Genomic DNA, 19703 nt, shown 5'->3' on the forward strand with positions numbered 1-19703 from the left:
TCATGAACATTTCACAGACAGAAATATGTTGCATAACGCACTTAGCATTTAATTTCAATTAACTAGAAAAAGAGCAAAAATCAAAATCTGTTCACAGACAATTTGCAAAAGGAAAAAGGGCTCAAGAAAATTATTTTCCTCAAATGTACCACCTTATTTTAGCTTCCTGCAAACATTGTTCAGGTGAAATTTCAAACAAACTTCTGCTTTTGATAAGTCTTGGCTAAATCAAATCACACGCACAAAACTGCAATCATGCATACACTGGTATTATCAATAGTTAATTTTACTATTGCCATGAGAGCAAAGGGCATAAATGGTCATAGAATCAGACCGTGAAAGTACCCTCATGCAGTTAGGCATGAATATGAAAAAGCTGTGTATTTTTTCCAAATGGTACTCATGTTTCATTTGCCAGAATCAAGATAAGATTTTGGCTTTAAATATGTAACTCTAAGCCAGCAAAGATACAAGGCTTCCATGTGATTTACAGTTTGGAAATAAGGAAGATCTGTTCATAAAGTGAGCCTTTCAGTCACATTCAGGAAATTTTCATCTGAGGATTCTTGCTTGCACAGAGCAATCTAAGGAGGTCAAATTAAAACATACTAAAGTTGTTGATGACGCATCAATTTTAAAGCTATAAGGGAGAATTATGACTGATTATTCTATTTCACCAAATAGCTGCTTATCAAGCCTTAAAGAATTTTAGAAGTATATTTTAGAAAGATATTTACTTACAGTTCAGAAACTTTAAGGAATAGGTAGTCAGTCAGTCCTATCCTTAGACAAGTTGTTTCAGTGATTATATGTCAGTTTTAGAAGAGATTCTAGCAGTTGTTCTCGATAGGTTTCACACAACACATTGGTACTGATTTATATTTCATAGGCAGTGTAACATATTTCAGGCAATAGTTTTCTCAGCTGACCTCTGTGGGTTTGCCTTAACTAAAGTTCATATCCAACCATCTGTGAGCTTTCAAGGGAGTAAAAGTACCAGAAATGCTCCTAGATCTGAAGCTTAGTGTATTGATTTTATGTTTCATTTACCTAAACATAAAGTAACCCTCTTGGAGAAGGGATCAAAATAGCAGGTACTCAATGTATACTTATAAGAATTTGTGTGTGAAATCCCTGAGAGATCTGTTATTGGAAAACAAACTTGATGAATTGCAAAAGAATCTGTAACCTACACCCACTTGAGAGTTGACATCTTTTAGGTTGATCTCCTGAGGCCTCTGGCCTTCCAATGTAAATCTGACTTTTGTGGCTCTGCAGAGAAATCCAAAACAAAGGATGACTCTAAGTTGTGGCACCAGTCCAAACTCATCAGCCAGTTAAAAGCTGAAGAAGATCCACAGTATTACTGACTGTAAGGCAATATACTGTTGGTGTATCTTGTGCTGTGGAACTTCACAATCCATGCAAAGATATAACCAATATTTTGAAAACCCAACCCAGTGGTCAAGCTTAGGAGTCTGGCTGGTGAAGCTTCTTACTAATTTGTCAGTAATCCACCTGAAATAACATTTTATGATTTCATCAGTATCAATAGTGTCTCGGCCTCAAATCTTTAATTACTTCAAGAATACCTTGGACTCAACTCTGATTGTGAAATCCAGATGCTGTGAGAAGTGGTAAATACATATGGAGAGATATAAATTTAGTTCAGTGTCTTTTTTAAGTCCATAACTCTCAGACTATCAGATCTGAATGTCTCCCACAAAGAGCTCTTACTGAATTAAAATCCACGTCCAGTCTATGCGGACAGCTCGTCCATCTGTGATCATCTGATAAAACAAGTAGCCAAAATTAATACTCATAGTATTTGGCAGGTGTTCTGGATTTACTTGTGAGCATTCACACTCTCCAGACATCTGCCCTTGCTGCCTGCTCCACATGACACTGTGCCCAGTCCTTGTCCCACACTTAGACAGGTCAACATTTAGCTCTACACAGTCAAGCATATCTGGCACTCTGCAGCCTATACCTCTACCTTCACTGTCAGTGTGAGGCATGTCATTCTGCCAAAATATTTTGTTCAGAAAATATCATCGTGAAATGTTTTGACATTGTCTTTAAAGAAAAAAAAGTCTCCCCTTTCTTCAGTTGAAATTATTTGCTGAATTCTACTTGAATCAGTGAATAAATTTGGTCACATCCAATAATCACATTTTTGACAAATTAATTGTTCGCAGAAAAATAGTTTTAAATATTCTGTGAAGAGATACACCTGCACACTCAGATGTGATATTACAATTATATTTATAGGTGTTTTCCATGGCAGTCTACCAATGACTAGATTAAATCACCCATCTCCTCACCTCAGGAAAGACTCAGTAACAATTGAGACCCTTAAGAGAGCATTGAACAGTGCAAGTTTCCTTAATGGTTCATTACAAGATTACTTGGCACAACCCCTTCTGTAATTCTGATTCTCTGTAAAAATCATAGCATTCAAAAGGCCCTTAGGGATGCTTAGTAAAGAACTTTGTGCTGTATAATACAGAAACAGAGAAATGGCTGGCACAACTTCTAAAGGTAAATAATTTTTTTGTGTTACTTTGCGTGCTGAGGTGTGTTTCTCTTCTCAAAAAACCCCCCAAAACCAACATACAAAACAAAATTAAACAAAAACCCACACAAGAAATACAATACCCTCAAATAAAAAAAAAAAAAAAAAAAATCAGTTATCTGAACTGAGATGGAAGGTGTCACCTTCCTGCTCGAAACCCTACAGAAGTCAGTGGAAAGACCTACTAAATCCAGTAGGCTTTTGAGAACATTCTTCATATAACCAGTAAGCAAGAAGCCCACCCTCCCAGACCACTGTAACAGGCAGATTTGTTTCCTTTCATTCTATGGATGTTTTAGTATTCATACTTGAATATTCAAGTATCAATATCAAATATCAATATCAAATATTCATACTTGAAAAGGCTTGTTTGTTGCACACACACAGAGACTATGTGACATAAGCATAATCCAATTGTCAAGCTGAATACCCACTTGAATCTAGTGGTAGAAAGATATGGTCCTGTTGTATGCTTACAGGCATAGAGTATACAAATTATTAATTTCAAATTCTGGTTATCATCTTCTGATGCCCAAAAGTAAAACTGCTTCTTTGCTTCCATTTCTCCTTCCATAAATACTTATTTATATCTGTACCTGAAAACATTATGTAACATTTATGTACATGTTACATGTATAACAAACACGTAACAGTAAATTTATAAATAGATCTACATCAAGCTGCTGGTTTTTTTTAATAATGTTGATCCTGTACAAGGAAAAATGTTTGATGCAAACAGTGTTATAAGCTAACTAAATCTACACATCAGATGCAATATATTTCTCTTTCCTTACTAAAACTCTGTTATAAAATAAAAAAAATATATGAAAGTATAAAGGATAATATGCTCATTTAAAAAAAAAAAAAATCAGAAAGAACTAGTTCTAATTATTCACCAAAAATTCTGCTGTTCTTTCTTCTACCCTAGACAAAATGCAGAAGGTACATGTTATTTAGTGTGTACCCTTGAAGCCATATTTTTTAAGCTCTCTGTATTATTCTCTAGGTGCCCGACACCTGGCTGTGATGGCTCTGGCCATGTGACAGGGAACTATGCATCCCACAGAAGGTAAAAACTGTCCCATCACATGGGGCTGCAGCTCTCGGGCTTCTCACCAAGCAGCAGCAGAAAGAGGTGGCTTTTGTTCTGTGTGTTTCTTTCAGCTTATCTGGTTGTCCTCGTGCCAGAAAAGGAGGTATCAAAGTGACTCCTACCAAGGAAGAAAAAGAAGACCCTGAACTTAAGTAAGTACAAAAGCAGTGGTCTACCACCAGTGAAGGGGGGAAAAAAGCCTGTAAGAGCTCAGGACTTGAGGCATCATAGGAGAAGATCCACTTCATCTGAGCCATGTGATAATATGGCCTAGAGCTGGCATCAAACCAAGTGTTTCTTTTCTAGAGAAGCTGGTGGAGACCATCACCAACTATGGAGCCTGAATAGTTAGAAAGGATTGCTGTATCAGCTTGCATTGGTCCAATTATTTTAAACTGTGCTATGAAAGTGCCACTTGTTTGGAAAATTTTGCAAAACGAAGGAAAACAAATTATTTCTGCTTGTGGTGAAATATTAACATGTCAGTGACTTAAATCAGAGTGACGCTTTCAAAATATGTCTGAGAAGTTAAAAATATGCAAATCTCATGTCTTCCCTCTATAAGAAAATTAAAATTTCACTTAAAGTGAAAACTGGAAGCTCAACAGAGATTCACTACATTCCTGACTTTAATGCATATTCCATTATAATAAGTAAATTATAACTACCAGAATACAGATATGAAGATTTAGTTACATACAATGTTGTCCTTAATAGCAGATAAGGATCTATGAGAGGCTGTATGACACTGACAGAACAGACAAAAAAATCCCAAACTTTTCTTTGAAAGTATTTGCATGAGGTGATACAAATTTTCCAGGTATAGGAACCCATCCTCAGCTTCATGCCAAAAGCCTAGATAAAGAGGAGAGAATGTTGACTTTCCATACACTTGTACAAGTGTGAATTATTGCTTGTGGTAGAATTTCAATTTTCTTTTCTGGTAAAATACTATCTAAATGAATGTTTTAGTTTCTTAGGCTGTATGACTGTATTTTAAATTGTCTAATCTTAAAATCAGCTGAACCCAAATAACTCAGCTTGACATGAATTGGATGCTCAGGTACAGTGTGCCTCCAGGGAACAAGTCTTAATCTGTTAATTGAAAGTGGCACAGGCAGCTGAAATTATTTTCTCAGACTTTCTTGACACTGTCTTTGCCTGCTCTCTCCAGTGAAAATGGGGATTCTTTTGCTGTGTTTCTGTAGATGTCCAGTGATAGGCTGTGATGGCCAAGGTCACATATCAGGTAAATACACTTCTCATCGCACTGCTTCTGGTTGTCCTTTGGCTGCCAAGAGACAGAAGGAGAGTCCTGTCAATGGGTCTTCACTATCCTGGAAACTGAACAAACAAGAGCTGCCACACTGTCCTTTGCCAGGCTGCAACGGGCTGGGTCATGTTAATAATGTTTTTGTCACCCACAGAAGGTATAACTTTGTGTTTTCTCTTTTCATTTTTCCTTAACATTCCACTGTTGAATTGGCAACATGCGAAGTTACAGTCTGAATAAATTGTGCTGAAGTCTCTTAAGTAACAACATAGTTTACGTTGCAACTGAGGTAATATGGATCAGAATAACTTGCAGAGAGTTAGGATCAACTTTTACCACTTTTTCTATGTTCCCCTTGCATCTTGACTTTCCAAGGTCTTTTCTTCCAATTAGCACAGTTTCTATATGGTTTAAAATTTAAGAGAGTTCTTTCCTAAGCAAATATGGAGTTGTATCTATATATCTTTTACAGAAAATGCAAATATCGTCAAAATGTAATCAAAAAAGGTTTATTTAGCAAGACCAATGGCTGCATTAATTTAATCTTTCTACCAGTGGAAAAGCTTTTCATAAATTTTGAATTTATCTAGCTAGAACCACACAACAGTAAACATGTAGAACTCAGTGGATTACCCAAGCTTGAAGTTAAAACAATTTTATGAAGAAAACTATACTTACAAAACAGGAATCATGCATATAACCAGTAAAAGTAAACACCAAGATTTTCTATATCTTTGTGAAACCGCTAGTATATTTGACCATGTTCAATCAATATTACTCTAAGAATCTGGCTGCAGAAACTTAATTAGTACCTGGCAAAGTTTGGTCTTCTGTCTGTGACAGGAATTAAGTCCATATTCCATGCCTCCTTTGCTTTCTTTCTAACACTCTGAACCGACTTCTCCAACAAAAGAATGTCCAAGGTAACAAAAAAATTCAGAGTCCAGTGCTATCTTAACTTTGTGATCTATACCCCATGTCAAAGTCTTCACATTAGGACACTCGTGTAAATTGGGGCTAATGAACTCATGCTAAGCAATATGATAACTTCCAGCAAATAACATAAATAGTATGCTAGCTGTTTGCAACTCACATGACAGATGATTTCTGTCCTACCTAAGGCTGGATCACACTCAAGATCATGTTAGTTAAAATGAAGTTGTAAATTTACTTTTATGATATGATACCCTTCCCTAGCACACTTGAAACCTAACAAGTAACCCATGGCTTTGAGACGTTCTTCCAGTTAGTTATCTGCTCTGGGCAGAGATATTAAGCAGCATTTTCTAACTGGAGAAGCAGCATGTTTCCCTTTATAGCTTTTAGCTAAGCAAGTGTGAAGCTAACTGTTAAAGCTTTTTTTTAATATATATAATGTGAAAAACACCATGTCTGTTAGGATTTTTATTTTTAATTTTCACACACACACACAAATCAACCATTTTCCTGTGGAACAAAATTTTTCTTCATTCTTTACTTGGCTACATCTGAATACAAATCCTTCTGCCAGTTCTTCAGCATATGGGCATTTCTTCTTTGTTATTTATAAAGATAGTATTAAGACAGTGCAATTCATCTTAGCCCTTTAGTGGGCTATAAAAATTGCCTCAGATAATTACCAGCTGATGAAATTGTAAGCTTTGAAATAGCAAAATGTAATTTAGTGTGAACAGTGGTTAAAAAGCAAACTGACTATATAATAGAACCATTCAAAAAAGCTATTACAGTCTATAGGGTATACCCAGACTTATTATTGTATTGATCATTATTATGTATCAACAAAATGATTCAATAGTTGTGCACCGTGGAAATCATCCCATTAACTAATTTTTTTTTTTTTATAGTAAACTTGCCATTTTAAATGACCATACTGCCCCTCTCTTCTGGAGTACAAGCCCTCAATAAAAACAATTGAGAGGTTTTATTTATAAGTGTTGGAACTTGAAAAATTCTGTAAATGCAACTTAACATAACTTAACAGTAGCTGCCACGGCTATTTTAATTATTCTAAAATATGCTTAAGAGTTGTTTACTTATAGGTTGAGATTTCTGTGCCAATTTTCAAACTGGAATATACAGTTAAATGGCTCTTTATGAGTTATGTCATTCCCTGAAGCTATGCTATAATGGAGATAGTGATGTGACCTTAGGTACAGAGGTCTGTCCAAGTGCATGATAATATTGCCTGAAAGGATTGTTGCCATTTTCAAGTGGGTGCTAATGTTTTTTTTCCTATCTGTTTCAGCCTGTCTGGTTGTCCTCTGAATGCACAAGCCATAAAAAAGGGCAAAATTTCGGAAGAATTAATGACTATCAAGCTTAAAGCAAGTGGTGGTAAGGAGATTTGTAAAAGATGATGACATTTATTTAGATAGAAGGGCCTTGACTCCCATTTATACTTATGCCCCTTTCTGCCGTTCTGGCATTAATTCTCACTCCTTTCAGTTGTCCCTAGCAATAACAATCTTGAATAACAAAAATCTTTGCATGAGAGATTATAAAATTCTTCTCATTTACATCATCATAACTCAACATTGAGGGTATGCTCTCATTTTCTCTCAGAGCTTTATTTTTTCATTTGGAGATGCTTTTAATATTTTTATTGCTAACAAATTATTAGTTACAGATCAGGAGGACTTAGGTATCTGATGACTAAGGTAAGAAGTGATAAATGTTGTGTGTAGAAATTGACTCTGCTCGCTACTTGAATACTACATGGTTTAGTACTCCGGGCAGTACTTGGACAACTTTGCTAACCTGTGTAGTAAGTGTAAAGGAACAATTACAGAATTGATATACGAGGAAATATGTAGGAGTCTTCTTTCTTATACAGCATGCTTTTCTAAATTGGGCATTGATCCAGGATTTAGGGAACTTAGTCTTTATGCCTCCAACTGCTGAGGAAAAGGGTTGTGTTATGCTGGGCAAACGAGTCATTTGCGTCCAAGTGTCCATGTTATCACTGGGGCAGGGACTGCTGCTTACAGATTTCCCAACATGATTCCCCAGTAGAGTTTGTTCAGGGCTATAGGTTTTAAAGAAGTAACAACAGTGGCACAAATCTCCAGGCAGAGCTGGTCTCAGAGTGATACTGAGCAGAAATAGAGCAGCAGCTGTAACTGCTTGGTATTTTTCAGGACAAGGCTTTCATTAAAGGCCTGAAGATTATTTTACTTTGCATCCCTAGTTGTGGGGATGTAAAAGTCTTCCTTCCTTCTTTTTCTGTAATGCTTGTTGGCTTCCTGACAATTTCTCTTTCGCTGTTATTTAAATTTCACTATATATTGCATGTAATTAAGGCTGTGCTTCTTGAAGTTATTCTGCACAGAGATTTTTCTCCCACAGAACTTGCAAGATCAGAAGCAGGTACAGATGAGCTTACTAAAGTCAGCAGTTATACTAATGGAGATGTTAGTGTGTTCCCTGCAAAAGAAGGGTTGCAGTTACATTTATTTTAAAATTAAGAAAAAACATCATTGTAAATACCCCCTTGCATTTTATGATAAACTTTCTTCTTTCTGGGCAATTTTTACTTTCTGTATCCTCCAGCTTGTAGTTGTCTGCTGCACTAGAAAGAAAGATTGTGAGACAGAAAGACTTGGAAATCCTCTTCTATGTTTCAGCTCATATAGATATCTTATAGCTATGAAACAATTTTGTTACTGAAAGCAAAGTAAGATGCAATTTAACGATCAATCATTTGATCCAAAGCTTGTTATCATCCTCTTGTTTGGTAACAGGTAATGCAGCTTGTTACTCATATATCCATTTACACATGGACACTTTAAATCTCATATTGGTATTTTCGACTATTTGTAGGTATTGAGAGTGATGAAGAAATTAGACACTTGGATGAGGAAATAAAAGAACTGAATGAATCCAATCTTAAAATTGAAGCTGACATGATGAAACTTCAAACCCAGGTATGGCATCAAAATACAAGTTTTACCTTATCTTATGCTATGTTTAAACACAATAAATAAATTAAATGCTATGTAAATGCTATGTTTAAAGAAAGTTAGTCCCCTGTGGACTTGTTTTCCCATCACTCTGTGGCACTTAAAAGTACCAGAATCCTATATGCTTTTTTGTCAGGTTTTGTTTGTTTGTTTTCTGTAAATAAGCAGCAGATTCCTGGGTATTGTCATGAAGATCTGCGGAGTGACAAATTCAGGGCAGTTTGGAGCTAATCTTGGCAAGCAGGAAAATCATATTTACCAAACAAAACATTCATTTTCCTTTGTTGACCAAACCTCTGTTGACCAAACGGAAGAATCCTATTACTGTGGTCAGAACCCATTTTAGGGAGGTTATTATCTCTTACCAGAACACTCTAACTCTTAATGGGGGTTGATTTTGTTCTTATGTGTACCTAAGAAAATCTCTCCAGTTCACCCACTGTTAGTTATTCAAATAGTTTGAATTTTGCCTCCAGGCAACACCTGGTAAAGAATTGATGCCTTTTGCTAATCTGTGTAGCAAACAATTTTGACAGGAGTTATGTAAAAAAGTAATTATCTTTCATTGTTTTGTATGCTGGCAAAATTAAATTAGCTTTAAGATGATGATAGTTGTTCTACGGAGCAAGCTGAAAACGTTCATCCCTACAGACATTCCTATATGTACCTGGGAGTTCACCTGGGCAGACTAGGTAAAAGCAAGAGCAGAAGCCTGCTCAATATTTTCAGAATAAGAGTTTAAGAAAAAAGTTCCTAAATGAGATCTGGAATCTGAGTATAAATCTAAACTGATCTAAATCAAATTGGGTGTAATCACACCCCTCTGTAATTCTACCACACCAGAATCTATACAGTGCTGATTCATGCTGGTTTTATAACCACCACCATGTCTATCATCTAAATAAGGATGAAGGTTATGCCACCTGTGCTGGATCTAAACAATCTGGCTTCACACTGCAAAAGTTGTGGGAATATCCATCCCACATTGCATTGTAGTGTGTGTGTGTATGTGTTTTCAGTGTCTCAGGACACTTATTTCAGTTCTCGCTGGTAATCGCTGTGCTATCTGCCCAATTTATGCAGTCAGATTTCTTCTCTGACTTGCTCCCTGATGAAGGCAGCCTCAGCAGCAAAGTCTGAGCTGAACTACAGCTGAAACAGCACACCACCTACATGGCTTGCTCTATCTCCTTTCAATCTAGCCTGGCCAGGGTTTAGGCTGCTGCGAGCACCCTCCAGAGGAGAGGCTGTAGTGGATCACAGGCGGGCAAAAAGGAGTTCCTCCCCTTGGGGACAGCATGTGAAGAAGGGAAGTAACACCACAGCAAGAGACAATTAAGTAGCGCAGTGATGTGCATCCTAATGAGGAGAGGGTGGGCATAACAGCCAAGGACGTGACTCCATCACTCTGTTCATTGTGGAACCATGGCCAGGTACAGGGGTGGCAGCCCTTGGTTCTGACCTGCTGCTCCACTGTGGGGTGAGGAGCTGGGCAGGAGAACCAGGTCCTGCCATTGCTGCCTTCAGTTTTTCAGCACTGCCTTTGACATATAAGCCGTCAGAGCTGGGTATATTCCCAGTGCTCTCATGCTAAAAGGATACCATTTCCTGCTGTCTCCAAACCTCTGTGTTTCCATTCTGTTGGTCAGAAATCTTCTTTGCGATGACCATTGTGCACTCAACCCCTGTTTCTTTCCCACTCTGTTTTTCTCTCTTATTGTTTCCAGTGCCAGCCCTGTCGCTAATCCCAGCATCCCACAGCTCTACCCTCCTCCCAGGAGCAGGGCAGTAAAGTAGCAAACAGCTAATACCCATGCCCTTGCTTTTGTGGTCGATCAGCAGGGATGCTGTAAGAGCAGGACAGCAATGTAAACATCAGCCTCCTTTCCCCTCTCCTCTGCCAGCCCTGCAGTCACACTCTCCACTCCAGCTCAAGACTGACTTTCCCCTCTGGGCTCATTTCCCTCCTCCCGTCGCAGGGCACCCTCCAGTGCTTCGCTGCCCGGTTTCCCTGTGAATCAGCAGTGAAGTCCATCAGTTCAGAGCAAATACGACCTCTTTCTTGCTGTGAATATTCTGTGGAGAAGTTATGTCTACCCTAAAAAGCCCCATACCTGAGTTTCAGACCCCTCTCACAATCATGCAACTGCCATTTTGTGTTCAAACTGCACTTTTAACACTGCCAAGGGTCTGTCTGTTTGTGTGTTTGTGCCTGTGTGTGTCTCTTAGATCACATCTATGGAGAGCAATTTGAAAACAATAGAAGAAGAGAACAAACTCATAGAGCAGAACAACGAGAGCCTGTTGAAGGAGTTAGCTGGCCTAAGCCAAGCCCTCATCTCCAGCCTCGCTGACATTCAGCTTCCACAGATGGTAAGACCACAACCAGCAGCTTCACACCTTCTTTGAGACTGTTTTGCCAGCACTTGAAGCAGATGAGCAAGCTCAGGGACCAGCAGGAGCACTAGAGCTGCATTAGCAGACAGCTCTTTTAGCCTAATTTACTTTGCAGAGGTACTGGATGATGAAATCTGTGTAATAGCAGGCACAGTTGCTTCCAGGACTGAATGAGCCCTGGTATCACTGCCCTGTACCACGCTGTGCAGGACAGGCTTTTTTTCCCTTGTATCTCCCTCTCTGAATGTCCACCCTGCACAAAGAGTGAAAACTTCACACCAAGAATCTTTATTTACTCTGCCACTAGATCAAAATTTAACATGTTTCATACAGGTGATTTTTCTGGAGCCAAGAAAGCTCTACCTTCTCAAAAACTCCATGTCCTTCATGTCTTACTTGCAAATGCAGGCCAAATCCAGAAAGGTACTTGGGTATCCAGAGTTGCAGTCCCCTTTCCCAATCTCAGGAGTACCCCTGGGAGCTTAGGTGAGGACAGTTATGGACATCAGCCACAATCCCAGAATCAAATGGGCCTCAATAAAAAAGCAAGTTACACTGATGATAGTATCTCCAACTCCTTTTCTTGCTTGGAGAGTGTATGGTTCCTCAAGCACATGCAGCTTCCTTCATTTCTACAACCCCTCCATTAACTTGGATGGCTGCCCTGTTTACAACTTCTCCCCAGTTGCTATATCACTGCTTTTCCATGCTTTGGAGTTGGGTGTTTGGGGTTTTTTGGCCTTAATTTTCTCTCCTACAATTATAATCTGTTTTGTCTTCATTTAGGGGCCAATCAGTGAGCAGAATTTCGAAGCATATGTAAATACACTCACAGACATGTACAGCAATCTGGAACGGGACTATTCCCCCGAATGCAAAGCTCTGCTGGAAAGTATCAAACAGGCAGTGAAGGGCATCCATGTGTAGGATGTGAAAGCTGCTGGGCAACAGAAATTACTTAACAGCAGTAAACTCCAGATGGATCTGTTAGGAGTTCATGTACTGCTAAGGGGTGTAGGTTGCCATGCTGCATTTACAATTGCAACATTGCACTAATTTTTTCCCAGCTGACATAAAAAAAAAGAATAAAAACACAACAGACTATTTGTATTAACAGCAATGCACTCTGTTAGTATATTGTATTTATTTCAGTACAATTCCTTTTTTTTTTTCTTCTTTTGCACTCAGTTTTTGTAAAGTGAATGTAAAAAGTGTGTGCGACTATTTTTTATATTTTTTATTTATTTCTAATCAAAGAGTTGTTTTTTTTATCTTTTAACAGCATTTTTGCGGCCTGCCATATTTTTACAAATGTGTTTATTAATTTATTTTCCAATGGGATTTTAAATAGACTGAAAAGTTATACTGTAAATTAAATAACTTGCTGGGTTTGTACAGGAAGATAAAAAACCTATGAAAGTAACAAATGACTGAACCGTGGTTCTAGTTTTATTTTCCTCACATCCTGCTTTTTTATAATGGCTTTGTATCAGAAATGGGTTTGCGGTAACATGAGATGTGAAGATGCATGGAATGAGAAGATAAATGGTGCCCACTAGTGGGGAACTTGGGCTCTTAAAAGCACAGTATGCTGGAAAACAGTGTGTTAAAGAAGACGTTAGCAATAATGAAATATAGCAATCAGCAAAGCACTTGACTTGGCTGTGTGATTTAGCCTATGCGAATGATTATTTAAAATGTTTCAAGAGAACTTCAGATTTATTTTACCACTGCAGTTTTTTTCAGAGTTAGCTCATGGAGGGAAATGACAATTATCTCTAAACAAGAAGGATAATTTGATAGGACTGGTACTTTTTTAGTATGAGATGTTGAGGTTTCAACCAAGTGACCAGTATTGCTATGGATTTGGATTTGAAAAACACAAACACATCCCAAGCTGAAGGCTTTGTACATAACGAATCAAACACATCTCCCCTGAAATGGCATTTAATACTGGTTTGAACTTAACGGCAGCTGAGAAGGCAGCAGTCTGGAGAGGAATAATACCCCTCCAGCACAACGGTGGTTGCTTTTCTCTTTGAACGAACGGTAGCAACACCGTGACTGGTTTCTCCCATCCTTCTTCAATAAGACTAGGCTGATACTGAACTTGTTACCAGTCTTTCGGTAGGGTACCAAGTGCTACAGAGCATACAGACAGACGGAGGTGCAGTCAGACAAGCACTTGCGCAGAGGTGCTGGCGTGCGCCTCGGTATCTGGTTAGCCTGGGTGTGGACCTTCTGAATCTGTCAGAAAGTAGCGGTTGCTATAACAGAGGCAATGTCTATTTCAGGGATTGTAAGTAATTAAGCATTATTTCAAAAGTTTTTTTTATATTTATTTTTTTTAAGAAAAAGGTATAAACAACCAGCTAAACTGCCTTTTTTGTATGCACACACACCTCATGTGCATATGTGCCTCAGTGTAAATGTATACATGGATCTAGCGTGTGTTTAATTTCTCCGTGCTATAATGAAAGTGTTTATTTTTATTAGCCTCATTTATATTTAGATTGAATATGATGGCATTCACAGGCTTGACATATACAATTATATTATTACTGTTCCTGCACAAAAGTACTATTCAAAAGTGATTCAACTCTCATGCACTGTGGTCACTGTTCTGCATTAGGTGGGGCTTGCTTTTCCTTTGAGGGTTGATTCAACTCTCCGATCTTAGTTTAGACAGGGGGAAATGTATGTTCTTAGGAGCTGTGTTTATTTTTAAATCGATTTTTCAAAAGCTACCATATGTGCTGTCTAATATAAATAGGAGGACACCAAACAAAAATTTGCTATTAAAGCTATTGTTCTTGCTAAAAAACAAAAAGCAAACATTTGTTATACTTGTTAAATGCATACAAAATGAGTTCACTCATTACAAAGACTAAAATTTAATTTACTAAATATTTTAACAAATTTGTTATATATTTTATTTAAGTAAAAAAAAAAAATCTCTTACTGACCTATGTATTTATTATTATGATTTACTATGGCTTCAGGTTAATTTATCTGTGTTTGGTTGTTTGCTCAGGATGTTCTGTGAAGTATGTTTGTATTTATTTGCCTCCCTTGTACTTGATGTGTTTTGTAATGTGCACTGATTTTTTTCTTTTTGTTTTTCTTTTTTTGTGTTTAAATGCATTGATGAGCTATACTGTAAATTAGACCTTTTGTAAAGAGCAATGATGTATGCATTTTTTAATTTGGAGTAGTTTGTATACTGTTTCTTCATACAATTAATATTTCTTACATCAAAACAACAAAATTGTGTTCTGTGCTGTACATTTGGTGTATGGTAGGAAATAAAATTGATAATGAAACATTGCAGCAAGTTTGTCGGGTTTTTTAGCCTCTAGATGCCAACTTGTATTACACTTTCTCAACTGCACCTGGCACTATACAATGTGTCATATGTTTAACTTGCTTTGTGTACAAAATGTGTCATCCCTGTAAGTAAATTTCTGGTATAAATAATTTAATTAGTGTTTTACTTTGTCAATTTGAAATAAGAAGGAGAAAAATGGAACTGTTTAAGAGGTCTTTTTCACTTCTGAAGGAAAAAAAAAAAAACAAAAAACATTAAGATAATAATCACTGCATTATTTAATGCATTCTTTTCTTGGCAGTTGTAGACTTCATTCATACTGATAAAGTACAGGATTTGTGCTGACCTTTAACAGCTGCTAAATGATGTTTAAACATAAAAGCCATTGTAAAGTTTCCAGCAATTCGGAACCGCCCACTGTTCCAGTGTAGTTTTCTGCTGAGATTTGCAGTGCTTAGACGTTGCACAAATAAAAATCTGCTGGTTTTAGAAAGACAATATTTCCAGTATCTAATAGACTTTCTTTTTTCACTGCTCATTGTAGTGAAAACAGGCCAGCTTTATTTAGGATGAATGCTAACGGCTTGAGGAGCATTTCTTGTCTCAGATTCCAACTTCCCATAGATAGACCAAGAATAATTTTCATTTAGAAAATAAGGTAAATTTAAAGCCCATAAAATAGCTGGTAATTATTTATTTGAATAGACATAGCCAGATAAACCCAAATGGACTCTGACACTAGAAGAAACTGATGTGTCCTGCATTTAAATGGAGCAGAGGCTCAAAATTTGGATCATGACATGAATCCTGGATACTCACAAATCTTGCCAAGTTTCCATCTTCCCAGCAAAGAGTTGAGATGGAGACAGACCTGTCCTGGCAAGCTCTGCTCCACTGGGGTTCAGAGTTTTCTTTGCTCTAGGACACTTATCCAAGGACAGCATGAAATGGTTCTTAATTAATTGTTACTGAAGTAATATTTCTTAATAATTATTAATGAATATAAAATAGTATTTTTTCTCAGGGTCCTTTAAAATTAGTTTAGCTGTAGACCTTCAGGTCAGCAGACACTAATGGGGTAGTCTCACACATCACAGATGAAGCAAAAAGAGGTCTCCCTTATTAATGTGCCTTAATGCTAAACAGATAAAGACTGAGGCCAACATGTTCATTTTGTCTGACTGCCTAAATTAAAATTATAAATTTAGAAGGCCTTGTTGTCAGATAGGCAGCTCCCCACAGCTCATTTTTTTGAAGATCTATACTAATTCTGATTATCTGCTGTTTATAACATTGGGGGAGGGCTCTACCTACACCTAAGAAAACAATGTTCCAATCTCACATGTTGCCACTAATCTGAGACAGGGACTGTCAGCAAAGAAACAGTTTTCTTAGTGGTTTTGAATAGGATATATGATATCCACAGTTAATTGATTAAATTATTATTATTTAAAGACTGTTCCTCCATTCATCTTTAAACAACTTGCTTTGATAATGTTTATTTCAGTGTTGAAATTACGGTCTTTTTCGATTAAAAATAATAATGCAGTTAAACCATATTAATTACTAAACTAACATAAGCGATGGAGGGGTGGGGTGGGGAAATCAACAAAAAATGTCCTTGAAATAACTTTTCAAACCATTTCCATCTTCTGAAGTTTCCATTGTTAATAATTGTTCTGTATCTATGCCTATAGAAGGGGGAAAAGTGCTCAATACAGTAAAAATGCATAAATTCTATTGATTGAATTAACTTGAATGGAACTGAAGCTTTAAATATCAAAGAGAAGGAAAGGGATCAAGAACAGTTAACATTTGCAGTCCGATTGGCTCAGAAAGTCTGTCCTGTCTCTTAACTAATCAAGATGAAGTTTTCTGAGACTAAAGTATAGAAAACAGATTCTGTTTTCTACTGTAATCTTATTTCTATTTACTAATTAAGCACCTCTTCTCTCCTGCTGGCTTAGTGTATCTATATAATTATGTCACGGCTTTTCCATTCAGCGCCTGTTCATTATATTAGTCTTTTTTTTTTTTTAATGTCACAGGATTTCTTGATGGGAATTTGTTATCATGAAATGATGCAGAGTTATAACAGAAGCCACACCCTTTGTTTCCTCCCATGTTCCTTCAATGCCATACGTTCTACCTGTCTTGGCATTTCTGTTGTGCTTAAAGGTTTTTTTACGATTTGTGCAACAGTATGACTTGGATGCTGCTACGAGATTTGCACCAGACAAAGTCCTTGCTCAAAATACTGTGGGATGACAGAGCTCCATTAAGCTTTTGTGTATTGTAGGACAGTGACCTAGTTTCAGTACCGTTCGATATCTCATTCTGGCTTGGTTTTCTTCTGTCTCTTTTGCTCTAGTAAGTCTTAGACAGCCAAGCTTACACATAATTTCATCAAGGATTAGTCTGATTTCCTGTCTGACTTCATGGTACAAATTGCTTCAACTGCATTTCATTCTTAACAAATGTTCCCAGTGACATTGTCCAAGTAAATCTCAGGACTTTTCAGCTATGTGATAAAAATTACTGTTTAGGTTGCTGCTATCTTATCCTAAAACTGTTACTGCAAAGATTTTTCCAAACCTGGTTTTGGTGCCCAGCTTCATGTTCCTTGAAGGGGCCTCATTTTTAGCAGATGAATGTGCAGCTATTTTTGCCAAGCAGGGTCTTTTCAAAATTCCCTTCTCTAGCCAATTCAAACGATTAGCTACTAAGTTTTCATATTACTGTTTCATAGAATTGTTATATACATCTCGTGAACACCTATTTGCATGTACAGTGCACCATAAAATTCCAGGTGGATATTTGTACTCAACCCAGGTATTGAAGAATAAAACATCATTGATACTACCCGAGACCTAATTCTGACCCTTATTAAATTCCTCTTTTACTGTCTGTGCACACCTTTTTTAAGGTTCTGATGGGAAATAAAGCAAGAAGAAAAAACAAAGGACTGAACTTCATTCTTTTTTTTAACGGAATATATCATCTATCCAAACAGTTCCGCGCCACTGCTGCTGAAGCTGGAGATGGGGCTTAAAGTATCTGTCCTGCAATCTTCTTTAATTACAGTTATATGTAGCAACTCATGTGCACCCCCCTGCTTACTTCTAACACAATAAGTAAAATCTGGATTAGGAGCCAGGTTCTATGTTGATTTCAAATTTATTGGGATGAAATTCATTTCATCCTTTAGAAGCAGGATGAGCTTAATTCCCTTGGAAGGGAATTGCCTAGAACTGGGAGACAGACAGTTTCTTTAATCATGATATCTGGTCAATAATATTTTTGAGAAGGAATGAAGGTTTAAAAAAACCTACCAGGAAAATGTGTGTGAATTGAAGTTCTTTGGAGAAAAATGCAGTGCCATCTCCATAGACTGAAGAACTGAGCTCTTTGCACAGACACGTGTGGCAAAGGCACTGTACATAGACCATCAATGCTGAAGGCTGTGAGGGGACATCTTTTGTGTTTCCCAGATGGCAGAAGATGATACAACACCTCAGGAAACCTGGCTCTAGGCCCTGCTCAGCCTTTTGGGTTACTGGCCAAGACACTTGATTTGAGCTCTGTTTTCACATCTGTGAAACAAGAAAATGAGCCACATACTCTGAAGTGTTTTACAAATGAGCAACGCCAGTCTTACATAGAACATGCAGTACATGTGTGCATGTACGGCGAGGGAGAAAGAGCCAGAGCACATGTGTGAAAGCATATCACAGCTATTAATATATGACTGGCAGGATACTGTCAGTTTTACAGTACTAATTGCTGTGTTTGATGAGAGATACCTGCAGCATCACAGTATATATTAAATCCTTGATGGTTGTCATTTTAACTCTGATGCAACCACTTTATCCTCTGTCTTTCAGAGGATCTGCATGGTAGCAGCTAAGGCAGTCAGATCTGCTGCCTCTGGTTTAGTTCCTCTGCCTGTCAGAACTGGCTCTGCTCTGTAGGCCACAGGTTCAGTAGAGATCCCATTTCCTATTTCAAATTCTATCAGCTCTTAGGCACAGCCCATCATCTAGGTTTAGCTCTTTTTTTTCCCCTCCTAAGTCCTCATTTTATTCCTATGCTTCTTACATCGTCTCCCTTGAAGATATCTTCCAGTGAGTGCTGCTGGTCAGTCTGAAACTAAATTTTCAAAACGCAGAAGCTAAATTTCAAAACAACAGAAGCAAAGTTTGTAAAAGCAGAAGTATTTTTATTTAAATAACGGAGGTCCTACAGATTTTGTGAAAAATCAGCTGATTGCCATGAGAGCAAAAATTCTGATTCACGGTAAGAGGGAAGAGGAGGGAGGCTCAGCTGTTACAGATTCTGTTCTGTAGAAGAGGGCCAGCTCTTGATCAGCATGATACACAACCCAGACTAGCATCAAGAGTTAGTGCAAGGATAGCCAGAGAATTGAATTCTTGTGTCCAGTGCAGTGTCAGAGGATGTAAATGGTACAAGTCTTATGTGTGAATATAAATAATTGAGCAAGCAAGCAGGTAGGCAAACAGTGTCTATAGCTCCTCTGTTTATAGTGACAGTGATGGGGTCCAGGGCACCAGACAGAAATCCACAGGAGTCCATTGTGTACCAGGCTACATCAGCTCCACCCAGCGCAGAACTGGTCTGTTTTCCAAACCTGTGTCTCTTCCCATTTTGTCAAACTAAATACCATCTCCAGCTTGCTCTGGTAACATCATGAACAGTGTTACGAACCCTGCTTCCTGGGGAAACACATGCTACCTCTGAGTTCTGACTCACCCAGTGATGGGTTTATGTCTGGAAGAACATAAGAAAGTGAATGTTTCTCACGGCACTTGCTGGGCAGGCAAAGCCTTGTTGCGGAAACTCCCAAGCAGTGCAAAACTCCAGCCGCCAGCGCGTCTGCTTTCGCAGGCTGAGATTTCGTGGGGGTGGCTGCTGATGGGGGGAGGAACCAAGGTGCTTGCTGCCTGCCTTTCCTCCTCTGCCTCTTAGCACCTTCCGGGTGCTGCAGTCCCCAGCCAGGTACCAGCCGCTCAGCAGCGCTTCCTCCCATTTCCCCCCTCCCTGCCCAGGCCAGGCTGGAA

General features: G+C 38.0%; 1 protein-coding gene across 8 annotated transcripts in view; it reads left to right on the forward strand.

Annotated features, from left to right (window-relative positions):
- The window catches only part of ST18 (ST18 C2H2C-type zinc finger transcription factor), a 170424-nt gene extending 155746 nt beyond the window's left edge, over window positions 1-14678 (forward strand). For all 8 annotated transcript variants that reach the window (XM_074898970.1, XM_074898969.1, XM_074898964.1 and 5 more), the window contains 7 exons: window positions 3582-3644; window positions 3740-3820; window positions 4877-5098; window positions 7187-7275; window positions 8761-8864; window positions 11130-11273; window positions 12084-14678. In XM_074898970.1, coding sequence (XP_074755071.1) covers window positions 3582-3644; window positions 3740-3820; window positions 4877-5098; window positions 7187-7275; window positions 8761-8864; window positions 11130-11273; window positions 12084-12224 — 844 coding nt within the window. In that variant the 3' untranslated portion in view covers window positions 12225-14678. The remainder of the gene's footprint in view (window positions 1-3581; window positions 3645-3739; window positions 3821-4876; window positions 5099-7186; window positions 7276-8760; window positions 8865-11129; window positions 11274-12083) is intronic.
- Window positions 14679-19703: the final 5025 nt, after the last annotated feature.

The sequence above is a fragment of the Athene noctua genome, chromosome 2, assembly GCF_965140245.1.
Source record: "Athene noctua chromosome 2, bAthNoc1.hap1.1, whole genome shotgun sequence".
Lineage (NCBI taxonomy): Eukaryota > Metazoa > Chordata > Aves > Strigiformes > Strigidae > Athene > Athene noctua.